The 27,152-nt window shown below is 37.8% G+C and overlaps 2 protein-coding genes across 7 annotated transcripts in view; one reads left to right on the top strand and one right to left on the bottom strand.

Annotated features, from left to right (window-relative positions):
- Positions 1-15,473, bottom strand: part of runx2a (RUNX family transcription factor 2a) — a 55,325-nt gene extending 39,852 nt beyond the window's left edge. For both annotated transcript variants that reach the window (XM_067456033.1, XM_067456034.1), the window contains exons 1-3: positions 15,210-15,473; positions 13,506-13,662; positions 3,888-3,992 (exon numbers count right to left, since the gene is read on the bottom strand). In XM_067456033.1, coding sequence (XP_067312134.1) covers positions 3,888-3,992; positions 13,506-13,662; positions 15,210-15,473 — 526 coding nt within the window. The remainder of the gene's footprint in view (positions 1-3,887; positions 3,993-13,505; positions 13,663-15,209) is intronic.
- Positions 15,353-27,152, top strand: part of supt3h (SPT3 homolog, SAGA and STAGA complex component) — a 180,297-nt gene continuing 168,497 nt past the window's right edge. For 2 of the 5 annotated variants that reach the window (XM_067456036.1, XM_067456035.1), the window contains exons 1-2: positions 15,353-15,492; positions 24,308-24,411. In XM_067456036.1, the coding sequence (XP_067312137.1) occupies positions 15,466-15,492; positions 24,308-24,411 (131 nt within the window). In that variant the 5' untranslated portion in view covers positions 15,353-15,465. Of the gene's footprint in view, positions 15,493-16,929; positions 17,042-24,307; positions 24,412-27,152 lie in introns of those variants that run through there. The other 3 variants (XM_067456039.1, XM_067456038.1, XM_067456040.1) reach the window with 3 other exon arrangements.

The following is a 27,152-nucleotide window of genomic DNA, read 5'->3' as shown; positions in this document are numbered from 1 at the left end:
GGCTGTATATGTGTTCAGTATACTAGTGTAGTATTCTTAAAGTCCCTCTGTGATGAAAATCAAGTTTTTAATGTTGTTTGAATGTCTATGTGGTATTTTTAATATGCTTTCAGACAACCCATTTGCAAATTCATAAGTCAATGCCATTGCTGAGTATTTTTTCCTTAAAACTGCAGTGATCTAGCCTGACAAGCCAGGCCCACATCAAGATGTTTGGTCTGGAAACTCACCATTGACAGGGCTCAATCCGAGGGGCGGGATAAACGGTTGTCTTTCAAACTCCCTCTGCACGCGATAGGATAGCGCTACAACCAACCAGAGCAACAAAGGTGAAACAGAGCTCGTTGATAGATTAAACATTCGCCGTATCCGGTCGGCAAAACTCCAAACACATCTTCCCTTCTTAAGAATGACTTCAGTGCCGTTCTTTGTTCTTTTCTCAGAGAAAAGCTTAACTCCAAGTCTTCCAGAGTCGCGGTCTAAGCTGATTCGAAAGACCGCCGTTCGCCAGTTTCTGTGTTTACTAGAAGCACGCAAACGCAACTCGGCCGTCATAATGTTAAGCCCCGCCCACCAACTATATATACGATTTGATTGGCCCGACCAGAGTTTGGCGTTTACAGCTCAGAAGTGTATTGAGAGTTGCTAGACGACACTCACGGGCAGATTAGATTTGCTCCCGCTAGGGTGCGTCTAGATTTCTAGGCTAGCAGTGATCTAAAAACACAGATTGAAATTGCCGTAACCAATCACGTCAACGTGCGGCCCGGGCTTTAGCCAACCCAGGCTCATTGGAAATACGTTACTCTGCCTACATTTTTTCAACACCCTAATTATGTACCTCCAGGTACGTTTACCTGCACTTTTTGGGTGAAGCGTCCACCGGAGGCGCTAAGTGGTAATATTTTTTCTCCATTCCCAGACTGATCTCATGAAATGGCGTATATATGACACGCCAATTCGTATGCCATTTTGGTGTGCTATCAAGACGCATAATCGCTTTTTAGCGTGTTTATCAACGCCGTTTCATTCTATCCCTCTACACTGCCCCTACCCCTAAACCTACCCATCACACACACACAGCCCCTAAACCTACCCAACACACACACACGCACGCACACACACACACAGCCCCTAAACCTACCCATCACACACACACAGACCCTAAACCTACCCATCACACACACACAGACCCTAAACCTACCCATTACAAGAAACATTCTGCATTTTTACATTTTCAAAAAAACATAATTTAGTATGTTTATAAATCCATTTACCTTGTGGACACACACATATTCAGACACATTTTGAACGTGTAACTCAAACCCTATCCCTAAACCTACCTATTCGAGTATTATAAAAAAACAGGATATAACATGCAGATACGACTGCATACATAATTTATTCAGAAAGTACAAATATTCCAAGTGTTCCAAGGCCAAACAATTGATTTGTGTGAAGAAAATCCCCAAAAGCGATCAGTAACGTCGAATCCATCCGCCAAATATTAATAATAAATTTCAAATATTGCCTTGTTTTGTCTCGTGACCAATTGCGTCATTACGTCAGCTTCGATTGTAAAATGACATTGGCTCTCGTGTGTCTCGTGACCAATCGCGTCATTCAACTTGTTGTGTATCATTTGAATCAGAAATATAAATGAACGAGTGCGTGTATGTTCTGTTCGCAAAGGAGCGCGATCATCATTTCAACGACTAAAACATTAAGATCATCTCTGTTCTTCACATGAAGATATCGTCTGACTTCAGAAGACTTGGAATGCAACATGAGTTAATACTTTTATACTGTTTTTTGGTCAGTTTTTGCAATAAATACATGTGACTGTAGATTTATTTGCCTGTTACTGTTATGTGTTTTATATTGTTGAGAGTGGGTAGGTTTAGGGTAGGAGTGGAGTTAGTTGCTCCAAAATATAAAATTATGCTATAAATATTCATTCTGTGAGATCAGTCATGGTGTCATGTTGTGCATCTGGAATGGAGAAAAAATATTACCACTTAGCACCTCCGGTGGACATTTTACCCCAAAAGTGCAGGTAAACGTACCTGGAGGTACATAATTAGGGTGTTGCAAAAATGTAGGCAGAGTAACGTATTTCCAATGAGCCTGGGTTGGCTTTAGCATATCATTAACTATTCTCTGAAGCAGTGTCTTTTGAGTCTCAAAAGAAGCCAGGTTACCCCCGTATATTTTTCTGTTGATATGAGAAATTGGATACATTTAGCAGCATAGCGGGTGAATTTTCTGTCCGCATAGACACTATATGACAATTAAAATAAGCTGGATACTGTTACCGTTTTCACCAGAGCGGCTGTACAGCCGTATCAAATTATGTTGCATTATTATCCTATTAACACTGCTGCTTTGCAACAATCAACATTGTAAAAAGCATGAATAAAGGTGACTTGACTTGAATTATGTATATAATATATATTATGATGTTATGATGAACTATGTGCCTTTCTCCACTGACACTGAGTTGTTCAAAGCATTTCTAAGGATGCTGATTGTTAGTAGGCAGCTGTCTGAGATGGTGAATGGGAACATGGTTTGTGCAACATTAGCAACACATTATTAGCTGTTTGATACTCAAGGAAAAGGCTAATAATTTATATTAATTACCGTTATGTGTCCGATGATGTAAAGAGCAATGGCTTGAGCAGTGTTTACTACAAAATGAGCGAGTGGGTCTCTGAGTTAGTGGAGACAGGGCTAATTTGCATATTCATGGCCCACGTATACTAAATGAACCATGATTGTAGTTACATTCAAGCTATTTTAAGGCATGGCGATTTGTTTGCACAGGAACAAAAACTTAAATATGCCATTTTGGTGATCAGAGTTTAGTTTTAAGGCATAAAGTATTAACTAAAGGGGGACTTTAAAGGAATAATTTACCCCAAAATTAAAAATGATCCCTTGATTTACTCACCCTCAAGCCATCCTGTGACTTTCTTCTTTCAGCCAAGTTAAATTAAATATTATCCTCTTCCCAGCTTTGTAATTGCATTAAATTGTGCTAGAGTTTGTGTAGCTCCAAAAAGCGCATTCATTCATTATAAAAGTAAGTGGGTTAATAAATGCCTTGTAAATTTAAACGATGGGTTTTTGCAAGAAAAATATCCATATCTATAATCCATTATTGGCTTCCAGCATCGGCTGCACACACGTTTAATGTGTGTGAATTTTCAATATGCATGCAATACCAACATTTGCTTAAAACTGCATACTGAACACTGTATGAAAGCCAGTTTTTTATATCTAATTTCTTTGCAATTAATTGTGAAAACCGTGAGAAAGCTGTTTTGCATTTTTAATCCAGTTTTGTAAAAATAACTTTACTCTTGTCAGTCACAAAATGTAAAATACATGATGGAGATTATCAATCAGGGCTAAATTATTCATGTTTCTTCATCACACTCGTTTAAAAATAGCAGATTGTAGAGTGTATACTGCGCAGTATGCAGTACACTATTATTCCATTCAGAACAGAGCCAGAGCACAGGTCAAAGGTCAAACGGCTCACTCTTAAGAGCACGTTGACGGACAGACACAAGAGGCCAATACAGTAAACATTTTCACAAGTCAAGCGGCCTTGACAGCACGTGTTTGTATTTGCCTCTCGCTGAACATGCCTGCTGCTCCTCAAAGGCCGCCTTTGTGCATTGAGGCGTGCTGAATCCATTTTTTAAAACAGTACCGTAACACAATCTGTGCATCAATTCATGCATCGGGCCACACGTCTCGTCCCACTGGCTGAGTTGATGGGCGTTATGCCATTGGCCCTGACACGATGATGCACAAAATCATTCATCTCTCGATTTGGGCGCGTGCTAATCACATGACGTTTGATATTTGGTACTCACTTCGCGGCTCCCGCGGTCCATCCACCGTGACCTTTATGGCTCGATGGTAAGTCGCCACTTGCGGTGGGTTCGTGAATACTGTGATTGTCAGCGTGAAGCTCTTTCCTGCAAAACACAAAAAGGTTCAAACCCGATTAATCCGCCGAACAATGTGTCGCATTCATTGTGCAGCGGTCATTTGCATATCTCTGCTGGTCACGGTGATGACTGTGGGATTTTAACTGCGAGGAACTCGAGCGATTGAAAAGGCCTTGGCACAACAGACAATAATGGAAGAAGTTTCAGACAGCTTTTTGCTGAGATTTGAATTTGTAATATTCAGTTGTTGGACATGACAACTCAGAAATGCATAAAACAGGCCATATTAGGTTTTATATAATGTACAATACATGCAAATGGAAATGGAACCAGATATAAACTGTATATCTTGTGCAACAGTGGCTTAATCACAGTGGCTGTGCTAGGCCAGGGCTTGCTGAGACTAGAGCCCCACCAGAAATGTGCTTAGCACCCTCCCCCACCCCCCTCCCAACGTCAGATTCCCAGTTTCCAACTCCCAGTGTCAGACTCCCAGTGTCAGAATCCCTGTTTCAAACTCCTAGTTTCAGACTCCCAGTGTCAGACTCCCCATTTCAAACTCCCAGTTTCAGACTCCAGGTTTAAGACTCCCAGTGTCAGACTCCCTATTTCAGACTCCCAGTTTCAAACTTCCAGTTTCAAACTCCCAGTTTCAGACTCCCAGTTTCAAACTCCCAGTTTCAAACTCCCAGTTTCAAACTCCCAGTTTCAGACTCCCAGCATCAGACTCCCAGTTTCAGACTCCCAGATTCAGACTCCCAGTGTCAGACTCCCAGTGTCAGAATCCCAGTTTCAGACTCCCAGTTTCAGACTCCCAGTTTCAAACTTCCAGTACTCCAGGACGCTCTTGTAAAAGAGATTTTTAATCTCAATGGGCTTCTTTTTCCTGGTAAAATAAAGGTTATAAAAACTCCCAGTGTCAATACTCCCAGTGTCAGACTCCCAGTGTCTGAATCCTTGTTTCAGACTCCCAGTTTTAAACTCCCAGTGTCAATATTCCCAGTCTCAGACTCCCAGTTTCATTCAGACTCCCAGTATGACTTACATTAAAAATTAAAAATATATTAAAATAAAAATAAGGTAAAAATAAAAACAGTTTAATAATGTTTTGATGGGGAAGGAGTCAACTGCACGCTCAGGTATAGCATGCATTAGCAAATGGTTGAACTCATCAACAGCGATCGAGAGATGAGATCATATTGAACTCATCAACAGCGATCGAGAGATGAGATCATATTGAACTCATCAACAGCAATCGTAACAGTGCAAGAGGTTGAATAATTTAGAAATAGCTAAATTTGAATAAAAATACCTGCATTTTGTTCGCAAGAGCCTAGTGGTAATGAAAAAAAGCTAAATTTGTCCAACTGAAGTGGCTTTAAATGTGAAACTTTATTTAATATGTTGATGTAATTTCCACTGAAAGAGGAAGACAGTGAAGACCTATCGAACAGCTCCTCATCATTTTTAAATAGCCAATAGCGTTTTATATCTCAGCTCGGTAAAGCTGTGGAAAGCAGATTTACACTGAATCATTCCCTATCCCCAATATAGTGCACTGCGTACCATTAAACATGAAATAAAAAAATAGTAATTGTATAAACAAGTGATCAGTTTCAGCCAAAGCTTCAGAGTCTATTTGTAGTTTAGGGGTGGGACTCTTCCGATTCTAGAGAGCATTTGATTGGACAGAGAAGCTGAAGTGCAGAGTGATGTCATCAAAATCATTAATCCATATGAGTTCTGAACGTTTATATCTTCCATATGTGAATGTTGTCATTGTTTTGCAGGACACTAGCTCATAGATAACAGTAAGACTAACATATTACTAAATTCATTAATAAAAACATACATTTAGATGGGGATTTTAACATACCTACAGGTATGTTAAACAGACATATTTTAGGCCTCGTCAGTTTCTCACGCTGTATCAGGTTAAAATGCAACGTTTAAAAACACGTCTGGATTTTAAAAAGCACAATCAGGTTTCTTCATTAAGCTTGCTCATCTTTATCTGTTCCAGCCTGTAGGTGAAACTGTCCATAGCCGTACTGAATACATAGATGCCTATGTCTGCGGGACTGCATCAACAAGTTTCGATAAAACATAATTGATTAAAAGGGCGGATAATATAATAATAAAAAAAAAAAAAAAAATATATATATATATATATATATATATATATATATATATATATATATATATATATATATATATATATATATATATATATATATATATATATATATATATTATTTTTTTTGAATTGATACCGAGCTTAATAACTGTGCACACTTTTACAATGTGACCTTATAGTTGTATAATTTAAGCTAAAATTGAACAGTAAATAAGTAAAATGCAATAAATGAAGGGTGTTGAAGTTATTGATGCACTTTTTTTAGCACCACCTTTGCGTAATGATAAATTAAAATGATATATTTTAAAAGATGAAATATACTATATCCTTAGTATTTTTTAATATATATTTTTATTTATATATGTAAATGCATTTATATTTAATTTGTTGAATATTAAAAATATGTATTACTATTATCAATTGCATATTTTTATTAATATGTATTAACTTGTATGCTAAAATATATAATTTACTGCAAAGAAATCTAGTTTACAGTAAACTCTGTTATTGGTTAATCTGACTTTATGATTTTTGAAAAATGAGAATGACTACACTAAAAATGCTGGGTTAAAAACAACCCAAGTTGGGTTGAAAATGGACAAACCCATAAATTGTGTTGTTTGAACCCAGTGAATGGACCCATTCAAACAACCTAATTTCTGAGTTTGTCCATTTCCAACCTAACTTGGGTTGATTTTAACCCAGCATTTTTTAGAGTGTAGAATTTTAACTTTTTGACTTCTACTGTTGCAAAATAAAACAGAACTCTGTTAACATTTGCTAGCATGTTCTCACGCAGTGGTATTTTTGTTTTTCTTTTTAAAATGCAGCCAAGAATAAACTTCCGCCGCAGTGCTGTTAATAGTTGTTATTCTTTTATGTGTGAACATGTTTGGGGTTGAGTGTCAAGGTGGAGTCCTGCTGTGGTCACTGATCTTTCATCTTACAGACTCATTTTTACTGAGTTACTTCTTTTTTTCTTCTTTTTTTTCAGATTAAATGTTCATAAATGTGTGAGCTCTTTCTGTAACGCAAGGTATTGCTCAGCGAAAACATGCTAAAGAGACGGAGCTTTCTATCAGTAGCGCACAGGAAATACTGAGATACTTCTAATGAAGCAGACTCAGCAGTAATGTGTAATGTGTGAAGCATGCTGTGAAGTCAAGCATGACACATTCTCCAAGCTGCAATCTGCAAGTAAGACAGGAAGTGGGTGGAAAAGCACTGACACAATACGACAGGCAGCTACACTTGGCTTTGCCTTCTTACTGTCGCTCGTGCATCATTCAGCATGTCTTTAAATCTAGGGTTAATTGACTAACTCTTGGAATGGGAAGAGTTTTCAAACAAATAATCTAAGGTCACCAAGCCCATTCTTTTAAGTTTTATGCTTAGCATTATATTGAGTATGAAGCTTTATTATAACTCATAAATTTAAACAAATTGTTGTGGATTTACTTTTTAAAACTTTGTAATTTTGGTAACACTTTATTTTGATAATCCACTTCAGACATTTTACTAACTATAAATTAGCCTGAAAAGCCATTGACAGGGCTCAATCCGAGGGGCGGGATAAACGGTTGTCTTTCAAACTCCCTCTGCACGCGATAGGATAGCGCTACAACCAACCAGAGCAACGAAGGTGAAACAGAGCCCGTTGATAGATTAAACATTCGCCGTACCCGGTCGGCAAAACTCTGAACACATCTCCCCTTCTTAAGAATGACTTCATTGCCGTTCTTTGTTCTTTTCTCAGAGAAAAGCTTAACTCCAAGTCTTCCAGAGTCGCGGTCAAAGCTGATTCGAAAGACCGCCGCCATTCGCCAGTTTCTGTGTTTACTAGAAGCACGCAAAGGCAACTCGGCTGTCGTCATTATGGTCCCGCCCACCGACTCTATACACAATGTGATTGGCCCGACAAGAGTTTGGCGTTTACAGCTCAGAAGTGTATTGAGAGTTGCTAGACGACACTCACGGGCAGATTAGATTTGCTGCCGCTAGGGTGCGTCTAGATTTCTAGGCTAACTATAAGTAACTTTGCAACTGAATGCCAACTATGATTAGTAGACTGTTAGTAGAGGTGTTAGGGTTCAGGTTAGTAGAATAAGTTGACATTTAGTTGCAAAGTGACTTATAGTCACTAGACTGTGGTGGGGAACATCTAAATAAAGTGATATTATAGGTAGATAGTCTAATACTCTAATGAGAGGTAGTTCACATGTACTGCAGTTGAAAAGTTACTTATAGCTAGTAGAATGTCTGAAGTGGACCATCGAAATGAAGGGATACCCAATTTTCACTCCGAAATTGCTAGTAAATTGTAAACTGGGTACCCAGCCTGATCTGCCGGCGATTTGATTCCACCCGGCAACTCGGTCTGGAAACCCGTACATTCATTTTTACTGCTTCTGTTACACTTTTGCGGGAACCAATCACAGACTGGCTTATCCTCCTGGCACGCTATTGGCGGCTTTAAAATGATGACAGACAGAGAAGCGATGGGTCGTTGCCCGTTGATCACGCCTTTTGTGGTCTGATTGGTTGAAGGACTATCCAATTGCGTACAGACAGAGTCATTTGAATAATGCTTGTTGATCCCGCCTCTTGTGAAGTAGAAAATAGAGAGAAGACTCCCCAGACCAATGTTCAATCTTAAATTGAGCCTGAGTAAATGAATTTAACAGTACATTTTGAAGTAGAAAGATGATAGTATTTTTTGCAATCCTACTCCAATTATCCTTACTTTTATTTACAAAAGTAAACAAGCAGTATAACAAGCTTGAGTATGACCAATAAGCAACCATCTAGTAACAACTCAGAACACCTTAGCAACTGCATAGTAACTCCCTGACAACCATTCACAACATGCAAGCATTATAGAGGTGAGGCACAGTTTTTTTTCATAAAATGAAAATAATAAATATCCTGACACTTCCAAGCTTTATAATGGCAGTAATGAGATCCATTGAGTTTGAAGCTTAAAGGGGTACTTCAGCGCTGGGGAGATGAATTTGTATTTAAACTGAGTCATCAATGTAGTAGAAATGTGAAATTATTTTTGAATTTAGTGCCTTCTAGACTGAGAAAAGACAGAAAATGTATTTTTGTCTCATGGGGATGAAAGACTACAATTCCCAGAATGCTTCACTGCCCTGTGAGGCCATTCCCAAAGCCACCAACTTGATTACTGTAACTGAGTTGGAGAAGACACTACAATTAAAAACTGAACATGTCTGTTCAATATAATGAGTGAGTCACCGCGCGAGTATCACAGCACTGAGCACTAACTGCGGGAGTCAGATAAATGAGCTGATGAGCTCTTGTGATGAAAGCTGAGGTGATCGCGACTACACTCGTGGCATACATTCACAACGTGAGTTCAGTCTGGTGCGTTTCAGTTCATGCCTTTGCAAGCTTAACTTTCATAGAAATTAATTTGAGAAGTTAAAAGACTTACATTCCTCACCATAGCTCCGTTTAAATGAATGACTGCAGCTGTGAGCTGAGCTGTGAGTGTAATCTCCATCCCCCATGCGCGAGTTCAAAACATGCAGAAATGGCTCCCTCTGCTGGCTGTAGTCTTTAGTCTTTGGCCAAACATTCCTCCTATGATGCATATATCGTCAATTTGCATCATAGGAGGAATTTGTCCAGAAATAAAATGCATAAGTCTCAGGGGCATATGAGGGGGGAAAGCACAATCATTTGAATATACTCCAGGGTTTCTACTGATACAAAGCCATAATTTCTATATGGCTTCTTCATAATTTCATAATTTACTAATCGCTGAAGTAACCCTATAAACAAAGCACACCCATCCACATAAACATACTCCACATGGCTCTGGGGGTTAATAAAGGCCTTCTGAAGTGAATCGATAGGGTTTTGTAAGTAAAATATTTAGCTTTGCCCAGACCGCCTTCTGTATTCAACTCACGCAAAAAGTGACGCCTCTCGAAAAGTTCAAAAGTTCTAGTAATACGTCGAGCTGGAGGCTTTATTTATTTTACTTTATACAGTTTTAAAATGGATATTTTGCTTACAAAACCCCATCGATTCACTTCAGAAGGCCTTTATTAACCTCCCGGAGCTGTGTGGAGTATGTTTATGATCGATGGATGTATTTTTCTGAGCTTCAAACCGTCACTGCCATTATAAAGCTTGGAAGCATCAGGATATTTTTTAATATAATTCCTGTTTTGTTCATCAGAAAGAAAAAAGGCATCTACACCAAAGATGGCTTTAGGGTGAGTAAATCATGGGAGAATTTTCCTTTCAAAGGGAACTACTCCTTTAAGTGAACATATAACTCATTAAACAGTATATTTCATAAAATAAACACTCATGCATGCATTTCCTAGAATTGCAAAATGTTTGATTTGCTGTCATTCTAACACATTATGCAGTAAGTTTTGTTAAAAAAATATACTCTTTATTAGAAAGAGTAAAACAACATTAAAAAACAGTCATGCATTTCCCATATGCATGCATTTTTTAGGACCGTCAGATTTTTGATTGACCAACATTTCTGTACGTTACGCAATAAGCCTTGCTTATGTAATTACTCTTTCTTTTCTGCCACAGGAATCCATCCATAAGCCCCCAAAAGCACGTTCTTGGACCCACCCGGGCCCTTCCCAGCAAGTTGATACCAAACACACACCACAGCCCTGCCCCACGTCTAACCGCTCCGCCAACCCTGGCATCTGCCATCCATCCAACGGTTGGTGTCCAGCTACTAAAAATATCCTAAACGCTGGCTTATTCAGCAGGGTTTTTCTGTTCCAAATGATTTCCTAAACAGAAAGAGACATGTGAAATATATAAACTCCTGATCAACAACAAACATCCCGCCCTGACCTAACCAACCCAGCATATCCAAATCCATTCACAAATACGTGCACAGCACTTCTGCAAACAGAAATGTGTTTCTGCATAAATGAAACGTTAAACACATCTTGTCTCGCCTCAGGAAATGGCGTTGCTTACAGTAATTCAAGGAGCGCTGTTTTTCTGATGTCATTTGTTTGATTGCGGTCGATCTTATTTTAATCTTCCACACCGTGCATCGTATCGTTTTCCATATTTAATTTCCTTATGCTGTGCTATCTCCTCCCTAACTTCCTCTTCCAGATCCCGTGTCATAGATAGAAGAAACTTAAGCCTGCGAAGGTGTGGGTCTCCATGCGGGCCAAGCCCTGTTCACTGTGACAGCTGTGAGGAGATAGCATGGATGCGCACCGATAGCGTGTTAGGGGGTGTGTGAGGACATTCGATGGGGCAGGAATGCGCTGAGACCAGCCGACTGCTCAGGAACTACTGTTTGCACGTCCGTGTTCACTTGGACTGATTGTGGATCGATCACGTATCTTAAACACACACATACACACACATATACCACTGTTTTAACCACCACAGACCTAAAAAATCCTCAGACAGTCCACTTAATGGATTATTGTCCTTGATGTTTATGTCCACTCTGCCGATTAACAGACACTTTATCCATCCCATTTGTGTCACTTCCACAATCTACCAACAGCCTTGCAGTGGTGGATAATATTCAAATGTTTTTCCTGCACTTTCAAACATATTTTGTGTATGTGTTTTGTAAAGTTTAAGACTGAAATTACTACTACTTTTGATCTATCATCAAATAGACCTTAAGTTGTGCTAGTTAAATTTTTTATGTGGATATATAAGCCTATATATATATATATATATATATATATATATATATATATATATATATATATATTATTTAGAGCAGCAAATCATCATATTAGAATAATTTTTGAAGGATCATGTGACACTGAAGTCTAGAGTAATGCTGAAAATTCAGCTTTGCATCACAGGAATAAATTATGCTTTAAAATATATTCACATAGAAATAGTGAATTAAAATTATAATAATTTTCCACAATATTATTTTTTTTTAAAAGTATTTTTGATCAAATAAATGCAGTCTTAATGAGCAGAAGAGACAACTTTTTTTGTTTTAAGAAAAATTCTTAGCGATATGGACTAAACGTATGTGTATGTGTGTATGTTGTTTGTACGTGTGTGTATATGTTGTGCATGTGTTGTGTGTGTGTGTGTGTGTGTGTGTATGTGTGTGTGTGTGTGTGTGTGTGTGTGTGTGTGTGTGTGTGTGTGTGTGTGTGTGTGTGTGTGTGTGTGTGTGTGTGTGTGTGTGTGTGGTGAGAGCAAATATGACGTATAAATAATTGTTGAATCAAAATGAACACTGTTTGACTATATTTACTCAAAAATATTGTATTTTTGAATTGACACTGGCAGAACAACCACTCATACTGATTAATCTCAACGTAACCAAATATCAGACAAAATCAGTCCAATAATATATATCAGTCATCGGCCCTGCTCTCTATATTTTGGCATCAGCCATTGAAAAACCCCATAAGTCGACCGGCACTTCCCCAAACACCTGGAGTTGTTTTCATCCAGTTTCAGTCTGTAGTTTGTGGGCGCCATGCGAGGGATTCCCTGCTGCACACGTACGTGCTTCACTTTAAGTGCCCGTGTGGATTAGTAGGGCAAGTCTAGACCGAGTATACGCAGCCTCCAGCAGCAGACGGGCGCTCCTATGATCTCGCTGCCTGTCCCGTTCTCTTCAAAGGCCTGCGTTCTCAATGGCTTCTTCCGACAGGATCACAAGAGCAGGATTTTGTCTTTGACAATAATTGCAAGCATATCAAAAGCAGCATTCATCCACACATAAGCAGTCTGTGAGCACTTTGAGCCCGCATTCATGTGCTAAAGATTTTTTTGGGGTGTGTGAGTGTGTGTGTGTGTGGGGTGGGGGGGGGGGGGTAGTGTGGATATAACAGAAACATATTAGATGGAAATGCCATTTTTATTTGCAACAGTTATATGCAAGTTTTTTTTATGTTTTAAGCTTCGGGAATACTTAAATGACAGTTATGTTTTTAAAACACACCCTTTTTCTTTATTCTCAACATGGAAGCACTCAAAATGTTGGACGCTTTTGGAAAATAATAATGCTGAGGCCTTTCTGTGATTCGGCTCCAGTTCTGCAGTTTTTTCTTTTCAGTGTTTTAAAGTGAGTAATCTCAGACAATATCCTATATTGTGTTTATGTAAAATATGCTATGTGTAATTTGCATGATATTTACATTTTTACAAGTTACACAGATGCCAGCTATACTCTCTTAAATATAAACAACTCCATTTTATCTGTGTATTTGCAGTAAAAGTTGACTTTCATTCAGTTTGAATTGTGCACCGCATGCCAAAGTTATATTTCCAACATGTCATTTATTGTAAACGAAATGTCTTACGTGATTTTACCCCTTTTTATGATTTAGCCAAAGCAAACGAAGCGGCCAGTGAAGAATAAATAAAATTAAAGTGGAAGTACCAACCTCTGCCACTCCTGCCAACAAATCTCAGGTCGTTGAAACGCGCCACCTGATTCTTCATGACAGCTGAGGCGTTTCGCAGTTCTGCCGAGTAGTTCTCGTCATTTCCTGCCATAACTGTCACCACGGTCCCGTCAGGAACATCTCCCAGAGCCACAACCTGGACAGAAAAGCTGTCATTTACCCTGATATTCACTGTTTACACGACTGTTGATTCACACACTGTCTCAAGCCTGATGAAAACAGGCCTGCGTGGGATCCAGATGACATTATATGAAACTTATATGAGGGTTAATAACACAATAAATCAGTTCAAACCTGCAAATATATCATTAAACAAAAGATAGATTGTCCTTTAATGTGACCTTTCAAGTAAAAAATTCCACCTAAACTGGTTGGAAAACATCTGTTGACGTCAGTATGTCCACAGTATAACTGAGTTACACAAATACTTGAACGTTACTATTGATTCAGCAATACACAATGTGCATAATATCTAAAGCAAAATGTATTTAACCCACAGAATATATATATATATATATATATATATATATATATATATATATATATATATATATATATATATATATATATATATATATATATATATATAGTTAATTGAAGGCAATTAGTAAATAGATAAAAAAATAAATATAATAAAATATAATATAAATATCATTTAATTTTTTTAAAATTTATAGACGAAATTACTATTTTTGACACCCCCCCCCCCCTCCCTTTTTTTTAAAATAACAAACTGAAAAAATTGTTCAATGTGAGCTGGAGCTCTGGCTCAGTTGTACAAGCTCATATAAATGAACAAGAGTCTATGTTTACAGAACAAAATCACTCTGAAATCACCCTGTGTTACAGATTAAATGCAGTCTGTTTATATGAAATACTCTATTTTTGGTGAAAGTATTAATAGTTGAGTGTAATTTAGGCCGCGTGATTAAACATGCATGTGTTTGTATCTATGAATAGCTTTAAATCTCTCATATTTCACTTCTCTCCAGCACTGCAGGATTTCTCATTTTAATCAGTAACTCCATAAATAAACGTGTACAATACTTAAAAAAATACAACATATTATCATTAACATTAAATCACATGATGTGTTGATGTGGAAAAGAAACACTGGTTAAACATAAATCAGTCATTAATGAACTGTATCATATAGGAAATAACCTACAAAGCTGCACAGATTTTTAGTTCGTACATTTAACTAAAAGCTATAAAAGTTGATTACAGTCTATATGTCTAACTTTACATATATATGTGCAACGTCAAGATATACATTCAAATAAACTTCAATAAAATTATTTTATTGTAACTGTCATGAATGACTGCGTCTTTCTTTCGTAATCATATTTAAGTGAGTTTTCATTTGTGTTATGAATGTATGTATTTAGAGTTGTCTGGATCTTGGCCAATTTGTATAGGCTAATATATAAATCTAAATAATTGCCTGGTTTAAAATAATAATAATAATACATATATTAATTTATGAATGTAAAAGATCTGATCTATTAAGCTATAAGCATTAACATGGTCATGTCAAAAATGCTAAACACGTTTCGAGTTAATGTGCATAAAAATAGTTAGAAATGAAAAAAGGGAAAAAATCATATATTTGTATTTTAATGTACTAAAATACTAACGTTTGTAAATCACTCGGTAGGCTATAAATCCGTAAGTCTTTCTGACCTTAAACGCCACCGGGAGAGTTTTGTTGCACCTCCAGTGAGACGGCAGCACTGAGCACAGAAAGTTGGGGCTGTCCGTCCGCACGAGCTCGGCGGGGTGGTCCGCGATGATTTCCACCATGGTGCGGTTGTCGTGCTGTCGGAGTCTCGGCACCGCCGCGTTCGGCTCCTGCTGCACATCGCTCATCTTCCCCGCCACCGGCTGAAGGCTGCTGGACGGCGGACTGAACCTGCGGCTGGTGCTCGGATCTACCGGAATGCGCATCACAACAATGTCAGCAAAGGTAAGGACACTTCAAATCAGCACTAAAGTCAGTCTTTTTGATCACAAAATACAGGGGATCTATAGAAAGTCCGTTAGGCGGAGGAACGCGCCTTCCAGAAACCGAAAAAGTTGGGTACGGTCCGTTCCCCTCAGGCTTTACGCGCGAGCTTTACGCGCTCCTACAGGTGAATCGCGTTGAAATAAACGCACACGAGCTCCTGGTTACACTCAAAGAAAACGCAGACATAATTTACGAGCCGATTTGCTTCTCCAAGGTTGAACGTTGCTGTAAGTTCAAAATCCGGACGCATTACGCACGCACAGCGCTCGATCCGAGAGTTCACTTTACCGCGCTGCTTAAAACGCGCCACCATATAAGTAGTAGAAAAGAAAGTTACGGCTTTGCAAAAGTCCTCAAGACCTTTCTTGGTCCATGCACGGTCTTTGTGAAGGGTTAAAAAGGTGATTCCAAAGGTTGTGGTTTGTAAGATGAAGGCGCTGCAAAGCCGCAGTGTTTTTGTCTCGTTGTGTGGTTTGTCTTAGGAGGCAGGGACTTGGGTGAGCTCAGGTTTTTTGTGGTTTATATATATGCAGAAGCAGGAGGATTATTATGCTGATGAGTCTTGAGCACGTCATGTCTCCAAGCACCATTTCATGGCATCAAAATAAATGTGCAATCCAGTGGTTTGATATCAGTTTTTTAGAGCTCTTTCTCATTCTGTACCTACCAAATACTAGACCCTGCTCCTATAAATAAACAGAAGGACAGTTGTGATTTATCTCGAAATGTAAAGACACGGAAAATGTATAAAATGCAAGGGTATAAAAGACCCGTGAAACTAACAGTGAAATATTCAACTTTACTATGGCAACAGCACGTGTTCTTTTACTGTTCATTCACACTGAGAGACATAAAGGTCTCATAAAGAGACATACTGTAAACAGATCTCATTAAAACCAGACAGAAAGCAAACAAGCAAAGAAGAGAAGTGACTCATTTCCTATTTCTAAAGACAGATAACGAACCCGGGCTAAATATGATACAATATCAGCACAAATGCCATGACAATAATATTGAAAAAGTGTATTTGTACTCATTAAAAATAATAGCCTAATTATAATAATCTATAAACTATACAAACTATAGGCTACAATGTCAAATAATAACATTTAAAATAATACATTTAATTATTTTCTAATAATTGTTTGTTGAAATGTAGGCCCATGAACATAGTTCATTTTTTTGTATTTTATTATTGTGTAAGCCTATTTTTTTAATTAATATTGCTTTTAACCGAATACATCTAAAAAAAACTCTTAAAAGTTTAAAAAGAAAAACACTTAAATCCGTCTTTTATTATGCGACGATGGTAAAATGCTGACCTACAGCAGTGTTCGCGTTACCACTGCGTTAGAGAACCGTTGAAAACTACATTACCCACAATCCCTGGCAGACCGCGTGACGTCAAATAGACACGCGCTGACCAGTATGTTTACATCAGAGTCAAGTGCCTTGCAGTTTGAAAGAGCACATGTGGATGGATTGAACATATCTTAACATACATAAGGTAAACATATTTAGTTACTTTAACGTGTAAGGCTAAAATACAGTTATTTATTTTATCCTGAAACTTAACTTATATCGAAACGAGACTCGCAATGTTCTGTTTGTCACTACAGTCCACTGTTTATGATCATAAAGTGTGTCCAAAACACTTTCACAAGCTTCACTATGCCTTTATAATGTTGACAAGCGTTTTATTTAAAATAGTTTTAACTGTTTGGATTCTATGAAATCCAGTGACAGTCGTTCTAGTTACCGTTATGGTTATAATAAATAAGTTTACAGCACATCAGACATGTCAAGTTATTTCAGCATGTTTAAGTCACAAAGAAAGTTAGAAAGAATATACTGAGCCATAATGAGCTTCCTTTCCATTCCTTGTCGGAATGTTAATTAAATATTCACATTATTTATGCAAAATCATAATTAGATGGAAAAAACTCAGTGCTGATTCTAGACTCCAGTTGTGAGCCTAGTTGAGGTTTCATACTCTTCTTCCTTCACAGTCAATTCTGTGTTTTATTCTGGAAAAAATCACATCCCCACTTGTGTCTAGCCTGACTTTCCCCCATGTGTATTGTTTGTAAAACCTTGGCTGTTTGAAAGACTGGAGGAAGAGTGATGTCAGCACTCGACATGAAGTCTGACTCGGTGGAAACTTGCACACACACAGATGATGGAGATTTGAACGTGCAAGCCATTTCTCCTCCTCCTTCCTGTCCAAGTACATGTCCAAGAGCCTTTAATCTACACGTTTTGGTGTGAGAGAAATGGATTTTGCATGATTGCAGCTCTTGCAGACGCAGGCAGGCACTGCTGGGAGCTGTGTGTGGCGGCGCAGCGAGGATGTAGGAGGGAAATAAAACATCCAATGGCTCTGAATAGCATTTGCCACTTCATTAGGGCCTCGAGAAAGACGCACTATTAAGTTACATTTCCTTCTTCGGTGACTGCGTGCGCCAAATATGGTTCTGATTTTTCCCCCAGTTATGATGATCGTCTGTAAATTTATGAGACAGCTGAGTTGGGGTAATTGTAATTAATGAAAAATATAGTTGAATATATATTGAAACAGCATGTGGCGGAAGGTTGGATTTGGATGTCTTGGATAAAGAAGAAATAAATATGTTGGAGGTCTTTGAATGCTGATATTTGTGGGCTTTCTTAGAGCCGCAGTAGTAAAAGTGCCCTTCCTCAAATCATTTTATGTCACCAAGAGTCATCCATATTTTTGTTTTTACACGCTGTAGGACTACTGCTCTTGGCAAAATCCACCAAAACACAAATTGAACGGCGCATCTAATGCCCACGACTAAATGAGCAAATTAACTAGGGCGTCTGTAGAAAAAAAAAAGAAGACGTGGAAGCTACATAAAAGTTCTGACTATTTAATTACACAGAGGAAAATGCAATAAATAGAATGGCTCCCTTTTCTGTTCTTTCAAAGCCTTTTTGCATGTTGAAGTAATCTTGATTCATTTGCCACATCTGAATTCATTTTGCCCAGTATGGCGACCATCTGCCTTCACAAGTCAAAGAAAAAGCTTTATCTTTCATCCAACAGAGGGGGCGAAAACAGAAGGAAATTTTATGCCGCGATGTGTTTATTGAAGAAAAGGGTCCTGCGTTTGCTTTGGTGACACTTTGGAACATTTAGTTTCATGTCCTTCGTGGACAGAATTAAGATTTATATTGGCTCTGATTAAAGGAAAAGGTTGCTGAAAAATGACAATTCTGCCTTTATTTATTCACCTTCATGTCGTTCCAAACCCAAATGCTGTTGTTATTCTTGTGGAAGACGAAATGAGAAATTTTGAAAAATCTCCTGGATGCTCTTTGAAGCAATTTGGGATGTGTACTGTCAAACCCTGAAATGATTAAAGCTAGTCCGTGTGATTTGTGCTGTATTTTGAGTCTTTTAAAGCCATGTGACAAGATTGTCTTCGCTTTGTCATAGCTCTGAAATCTCATTCTCATTCTCCATATTGAAACTGTTGTCAGTTTGGTTTGACATTATTTGTATTTAATTGAATGTGAGCTTGAATGAGATTTGAGAGCTGTAGATTACCCATGAATAATGGCTTAAAGGAGTAGTTCACTTTAAAATGAAAGTTATGATTTACTTACTCATAAGCCACCCAAGGTGTATTTGACATTCTTCTTTCTGATGAACACAATTGGAGTTATATTAATACATATCATGACACTTCCAAGCTTTATAAATGGCAGTTATGAGGTCCATTGAGTTTTAAGCTCAAAAAAGCACACCCATAATAAATGATACGATTTATGTGTTTCACATTCTTTCTAGGTAAAGAAAGCATCGCTACAACAACAAAAAAATAAATGCCAATATTTAAATACCAAAAACTCTTTGCTTGACTTGATAATATATATCAACTTAAAACTGAACATCAAGAACATCCAGATAAACAAAGACTCCTGATATAGGGTTGGATGATTATTTTTTATTTATCTTGGTTATTAAAAATAAGAACTAAAAACAATAGTCTTCACATGAATTACATATACACTTAATAAAGCCACAAAGGTTATTCAGCCGAGAGCACGGAGTGATTTTTCTCTTGTTCTTCTGTTGTTTGACAGACAGTGGCAGGTTTACTGTATTAGCCGTCTGTCACTTTAAGAGCTAATGCACGGATCCTATTGACACGCATTCACGTTCTTTCATCAACTAATATCATTCCCTTAAAGCATAACCGACTGAGTTTACATGAATACTCATCAAGAGAGTCGTTTTGACATAAGTGTGTGTGTATATTCACAATGTTGAAGTAGCCTATTAAAATCATTCAGATATTGCGTGCCATTGCGATATGCATTGCGATATGCACATTTGCGATATTTCGATATATTGCACAGCCCTAATTATAACTCTTGATTGTGTTCATCAGAATGAAGAATATCATATACACCTTGGATGGCTTGAGGGCGAGTAAATCATGGGGTAATTTTCATATTTTTTAAAGTGCTCTACTCCTTTTAAGTTAGCATGAAATGGAAGTTGCGATAGTCTTTTCTGCCCTATTGTGACATATCTGAGTGACACAAGTCCTCTTGAACAAGTACAAATGTTGGCCGGGACTTGATTTTGTCCATGGGGAACTGATTGGATGGAGTTTCCTATTGGAATTAAAGGGTGTGTTCACACTTGACAGGCTTGGTTTGATTAAAAAGAACTGGTGTGATTGCTCTGTCAGTGTGATTATTATTTATTAAGTGTGAACGCTACATCCAAACCCTGGTGTGCTCCAAACAAGTAAACTCAAACAAACTCTGGTGCGCTTTGAATTAGATATTAATGCGAGACGGACCAAAGACATGTAAACAAGCCAAAAACAGGACATGATGTATCAAGACGCAACCCTAAAAAGGGCAGAATGCTCAATTATAGTTTTTTTTTTTCTCATCATAGTTGTGACGTTGCCCATCATAGTTCGGGACAGCCATCAGAACCACGACACTTCACAACAGATTGTCATTTGTGTGACTCTTTTACATATTTTATAAGATCTTCATGAGTTGTCAAGCCCCATTATATCATATGTATGGACATACAGCGAGTGCATTTAGTTCAGGACACAGCATTGTAGGGCTGGGTGATATGGGCAAAAAATCATATCTCTGTATTTTTTGGTTGAATGGCTCACTCATGGAAGCCTGAATTTTCGCTGAGATTCACTTGCAGGCTCGTCCTCACCTGACAGCAAAATGGACATATTTGCATGACTTTCTAACATTTACAGATGGAGAATACCTGTGAAATGTAAGATATGCTCTGTGGAAAGCACTACATTTCAAACGCATTAAACACCACAAGTACGTTAGGCTATCTGTCTGTCAGCACAAGTAGCCTATCTCTCAGAGCATCTGACAGGGCAAGCTGCGTTAAGCTATATGTGCTAACTACATCTTACCAGTTATTTTGAAGCCCTTAATATAATGCATGTCACGTTTAGGACAAATTGTTTCATGCACTTTCCCTTCATCATCTCATGCTGCGTACTCCGTTATTATATTCAGATGAGTTCAGACCAATCTACTGTATATCAATATAAATGTTATCGCCCCATTCCATATAGTTTCTTAAAATATATATAGATATATTGTACAAACTCGATATGCCTGCCCAGCCCCACAGCATTGTTTTGGGTTCTTGTCGCAAAATATATACGTCATAAAAGGTGTTTTTTCTTTAAAGGTGCACTATGCAACTTTCTGTCCACTGGAGGGCGCCTATTCTAAACAATGGTGCAGTTTGATGACGCCAAGTGTGAGCGCAGTATCTTGGGACATGTGGTCTTCACCTCACAGCCGGTGGAAAATAGGACTCGGACAGAAATCATGTTCATGGATGCGGTTATTAACGTTACTGTAGTGTGAAGCAGAGCAGGAACGAGTGTTGTGTAGCTGAGCACGGCCGCTGGAGCGATTGTTACATGAACACGGCTCGCGAGTACCGGGACTTTTATTATGACGGGACGGGACACAGTCGCTGTGCACGCGCACTTCCGCTTTTTTCCCGTCCTGATTATAAGGTAAAGCAGGTAAAGCAAAAGTAGATACATTTAAGTGTGTTTAAAATGATGTTATGACGTTCCTCTGTGCGTTCGCTCGGCGCTGCTGTGACATGTTCACACTGCTAAGAGAAAAGCGCTTCTGCAGAATAAAACCGAGGGTAACGCAGATATGACGCGATTGACAGGCGACACGCTCAAACGCTATGCTGAAACGTCCCGGTCCTTAGTTAAAATAGCAATTTTCTCACAATTTACAAATAGTTGGAAACATTTGGGATATTGTAAGTACTCAACTGAACAAAATATATAACACTGGCCTAGTGTTTTTTGGATATTTTACTGCAAAAATACTACATAGTGCACCTTTAAGTTCAAGGTGACAAAATGACAATGTGAACAAACTAGGACCAAGAGAACCAAATTACAAGTGTCAACGCGCCCTAAATTTCATACTAGTTTGGAACGTGAGCAAACAATAATGATATCTTAAATGGTCAGAAGTTTGTCAAACTACACCAGCATTAATGGGGATTACGTCTCATCTACGTGAGAAAAGGCCTGTCCGCCTGTGAGATTTGATAGTCTGATGCCGTAGGAAGGCTGTGGTTTCTGAGTCACTCATGTCAGCTTCAGGTTAAACAGACCAAGGTTTGCTCAAATAAACCTGGTGGGCCGTGACGAGGCCGACAATGAGCACATTTGAATTCGACAAGCTCCATTTCTTGTATCAGCATCCTGTTAATTTGTTTTCTTTGTATTGGAGGAAGTCTAACTGCAAACTGTGCAGATAGCTGTGTGATGAATGTTAACTGCTCGAAGGCACGTGCTCAGAGAATTCAGATAAATTAGCAAATAATAATGTTGTTTGATAATGTTGCATCAATTTATCCTGGCCAAATTGGCCTATTAGCCTCTTTCTATCATGGCCTAATAATCATCCACATAAACTGATTGGCTTCATCACTGTGTCTCCTCTCCACCAATCACCAATACAAGTGTGTGGTGGGCATTCTGGTGCAATATAACTGCCGTCGCATCATCCAGGTGGTGCTGCACATTAGTGGAGGTTGAGGAGATTCCCCCTTCTATATGTAAAGTGCTTTGATTACCCAGAAAAGCAATATATAAATGAAACAAATTAATTAATTAATTAATTATTATTATTATTAAAACCGCCATCATGAGAAAGCTGATTAGTTGAGAGATGATCCTGGTAAAAAAAAAATAATTTAAAGAGAAAAATAAAGAATAATTTATTTGATTAAAAAGTAATTTATACAAAAAAAATCTCAGAAGTATACATATTAGGTATTATTGTTGTTGTGGATCGAGTATACATTATATATGCAATTTATACTGAAAAGTTTATATATATATTGCGTGTGTGTGTGTGTGTGTAGATATTTAAAACATGAAACCCACTGATATCATTTTAAATATTAAATATTTTTATTTTTATTGATCATTTAATTGATTTAATTAAAAAAAAAAAAATCTCAGAAGTATATTTGGTATTATTTTTATTGTTGTTTTGAATTGAGTATAAATTATATGCAATTTATACAGAAAAGTTTAATATATATATATATATATTTTATATATTTTTATTATATAAAATATACGTGTGTGTGTGTGTGTGTGTGTGTGTGTGTGTGTGTGTAAATAAAAATTTTAAACCCACTGATATTATTTTAAATATTTTATTTTTATTCATTGGTTTATGTATTAATAAGCATAAATTGTATAGTCAATATATACTGCATTTCACAGAAAGTATAGTACACATATATAATTATATATATAATTTTATTTTTATAAATGCCCCTTTTATACTGTAAATTCACGAGAGAGAGAGAGAGAGAGAGAGAGAGAGAGAGAGAGAGAGAGAGAGAGAGAGAGAGAGAGAGAGAGAGAGAGAGAGAGAGAGAGAGAGAGAGAGAGAGAGAGAGAGAGAGAGAGAGAGAGAGAGAGAGAGAGAGAGAGAGAGACAGACAGACAGACAGACAGACAGACAGACAGACAGACAGACAGACAGACAGACAGACAGACAGACAGACAGACAGACAGACAGACAGACAGACAGACAGACAGACAGACAGACAGACAGACAGACAGACAGACAGACAGACAGACTAAATGGCATCAGCATTTTAAATATACATATTGGTTAACCACCACTTTATATACCAAAAAAAATGTGTGGGTCGTTTTATGTATTGGCACCTATATGTAAATATTTAAATCCTTTTTGAAGAGGTCTTTCATTTTGTTTTTAGTGCTAAATGGACAACACTAATGTTATATGGAATTAAATACGCACTTTTTGTCATGCCATGTAATGCTGGCAAGATCAAACATTTGGTAAACATTAGAACAAAACAGACTTTAAACATGTCTGCCTTTCCCTTTGAACTATAAGATCATTTATCAACTATCATTGCCTACAGTAGTTTAAGCAGCCTTGCTTTGGTCATTATAAATAGTTCAGTCTCGCTTGCTTAAAAAAGCATCCTGCGTCTCCCTCTCTCTCTCTGACATCTCTTTGTGAGTGCCATTTGTCATTGATTCCGGTTGAACGTGTCCGGCTCTGAACATGTGGCGTGTTTCCCCTCCTGTCGGTGGATGCATCAGGAAGCGTTTTCCATGTGAAGTGGCTTTATAATTGCTCATGCTTTGAGTGGGCGTGTAAAAACCGTGTGTGTGTGTGTGTGTGTTTGTGTGTGTTACAGATGAGCAGCAGTGCTGCGAGCCCCATGGCAGCCAGCAGCAGCACCACAGCCGGACGCGGATCCGGAAAGGCCACAAGCTTCATCCCCGAGCTCCAGAGCATGATGTAAGTGGATGAAAGTTTTCCTGTCTAAAATAATTCAGAAAACTCCCGTTCCAGTCCTAACAACAAGTACTGTGGAGTTGTGTTGATGGTGATACCCTGATATGGTGATGACTGACTGACATATTTATATATAATTTACATGATAATTCAGAGAAGAATATGGATGTTTTTTTTCTCATGAGTTAACACATTACTGTTGTCAATTTTATAAAGCGCCCGCCGCCAATTAGGGCTGTCACGATTCTTTAATAAAATTTGAGTGCTTTTTAAAAGATCACTTTTGATTAAGGAGCAAAATACCAGAAATGGTGCATAGATATGAGAATCCATAAATCTCAATATTAGACGATTTTTAAATGTGGCACAATATATTTAAACCATTTAAAAATCCTAATATAGCATAGTGCTAGGGCTGCGATTCAGTTGTATAAATATATGCGCTGTGGGTTTCAGAGTGAAGCACAGGACTTTATTTACATGCGTGCAAGTTACGCGTTCCTTCCCGGCGTCTCAGAGCAGCTCACAGTAAATCCGGTTACTCGATTCATTGTTAAAACATTCGTTAGTAACAGCCTTAGCACCAGTGATAGAAGCCATGGCCTTCAGAAGAGCCAGTCTGGATTAAGCCGTGGCACAAGGCCACTTTACGGTTTACCGAAGTATCATATAATGCTTATTATTTCATCTGTCAGAAATAAGGAGGGTTTGCTTATTGGAAACCGCATCAGTGTTTGCGGTTCTGTAGATGTACTTCGGCACACGACAGCATTTTCGTCAGAAACCCTGTTTTTCCGTCAAAAACCTTAAGTGTAGTTGATCTTGGAATGAATAATATTAAGCCCAATCTATAAAGCGAGCGTCCAGGTCTACAAAACTGCTTCACCCAAAGCACAAAGGAGTCATAAAGTACATTTACATGCCGATCCATTGACTTCCCTCCAACAGAGCGTTTGCGGTTTGACCTAGTGAGAGATATTCTTTAGGAAAGCCACAGTGAAATTCATCCTGTCGTTCTGCTTTGAATCGCACCTGAGGAGACCTTCAAACTCATGCAAATCACAGCAACACTGTTTTACTGTGTTTACCTCGTGGGGGGGTGACGATACTGAGGGCAGACAGAGAAATACACATCAGCTTGTGGAGAAAAATCTAAAAGACTCCCCTTTTTGTTTAGTCAAAACTGGGGACAAAAGCTGGTCAACAAAGGATTTTGTAAAATTATGTTTTGCATAAATTAAATGAATCATTTTAAAGACTATTTTACCTTTTTTGCATTGTTTTCTTTAATGACAATATGACATTTTCATCCCACATTCTTATTAGTGTGTAATAAGTATCTAAAAACCTGCAGTCCCATGTTTTAAACATTATAAGTATTTATAAATAGAAATAAGCATGAATTAAATTCAGTACAAAAATAGTACTGAATAGAGTTATGCATACTTACCATTTTTGGTTACACTTTACAAAAACGTTTAATTTATTAACATTATTTAATGTATTAACTAACATGAACTAACTATGATCAATATATTTGTTACAGTGTTTATACATTCATTAATAAATTTTAACAAGATTTTAATAAAGTATTAGTAAATGTCGAAATTAACATTACCAAAGATTAATAAATGTCGTTAAAGTGCAGTTCATTATTAGTTCATGTTAACTAACGGAACTTTATTGTAAAGGGTTACCCAATTTTTATATAAATAAAAAACATTTTTTGTTGCATAATTGTAATGAAAATGTAACTTTGCAAAGAAAAAAAATCCTTCATTCAAGATATAGCATTATAATATTTTGTAATATTTGTATAATATTTAATATAGTAGTATAATACTTTAACTAATATTTTGCAGTGAAATATGACCCTGAATATCCTTGATGGTTTTCTGCGTGTTAATTTTGACTGTTTTTCTGACGGAGATTTTTATCCTGTAATGAAAGCATCTCTGCCAAGATTAAATATTACTGTAAGATATATCTCTTGTTTTTATTAGCTTGTTTGGCCTGTAGAGCAGCCTAAAATGATACATGTCTCTTATATATGCCGTGATGAGTAACTTCATGTTGATTGTTGTTGTTGTCGTCGTTTCGAGTCATAAATACGAAATGCTCCGTGCCTTTTGAATCTCACTTCACGTCTTAAACTGCACATGGTCATACAGTTTTAGAACGTTTCCTTTTGTTGAAAATCACCCCGCGACTCCATAAAGGGCTCTGGATTGCAGTTATATTTTTGAAAGACATTTAATTATAGCTTGCAGTCGAAGGCATTTTTGATGGAGACTAAATGGCCTCCAATTGCAAAGATTTTCTTCCTCTTTTGGCAGGCGCTGCGCTGAGTGATGATCTTGAGATATTATATTCCAGCGTCTAACAATCTGTTGCATTCATCTGTGTCACACTGTACAATTGTTGTCAGCGACGCATTTGCCTCATTCTTTTTTTTTTTAATTTGCAGCTGAAACTAAAGTGTAAAAATCGCAGACGCCTCTTACGAAAAAGAGAAATAGGGTTTGTAAAAAGTCAGCTGGGACTTGGCATCTGCGCGTACTGTAAAACAGACTCTCGGGTGTTTTTGACGCTGTCTGCTCTGGGCACGCCGGCTGTCTGGAAAAGTGAGGGAGGAAAATGTAAAGACAGTTTCCTCTGCCGCCTCTTGCCGTGACTGTCTGCCGCCCCGTGCCTTCATGGAGGTCTCTAATTGAGATCACTTGTACTTATAAATGGTAGGAAGT

Source organism: Pseudorasbora parva, chromosome 10 (genome assembly GCF_024679245.1).
Source record: "Pseudorasbora parva isolate DD20220531a chromosome 10, ASM2467924v1, whole genome shotgun sequence".
NCBI lineage: Eukaryota > Metazoa > Chordata > Actinopteri > Cypriniformes > Gobionidae > Pseudorasbora > Pseudorasbora parva.
The sequence above is the reverse complement of the archived record's forward strand: the minus strand, read 5'-3'. Positions and strand labels throughout refer to the sequence as shown.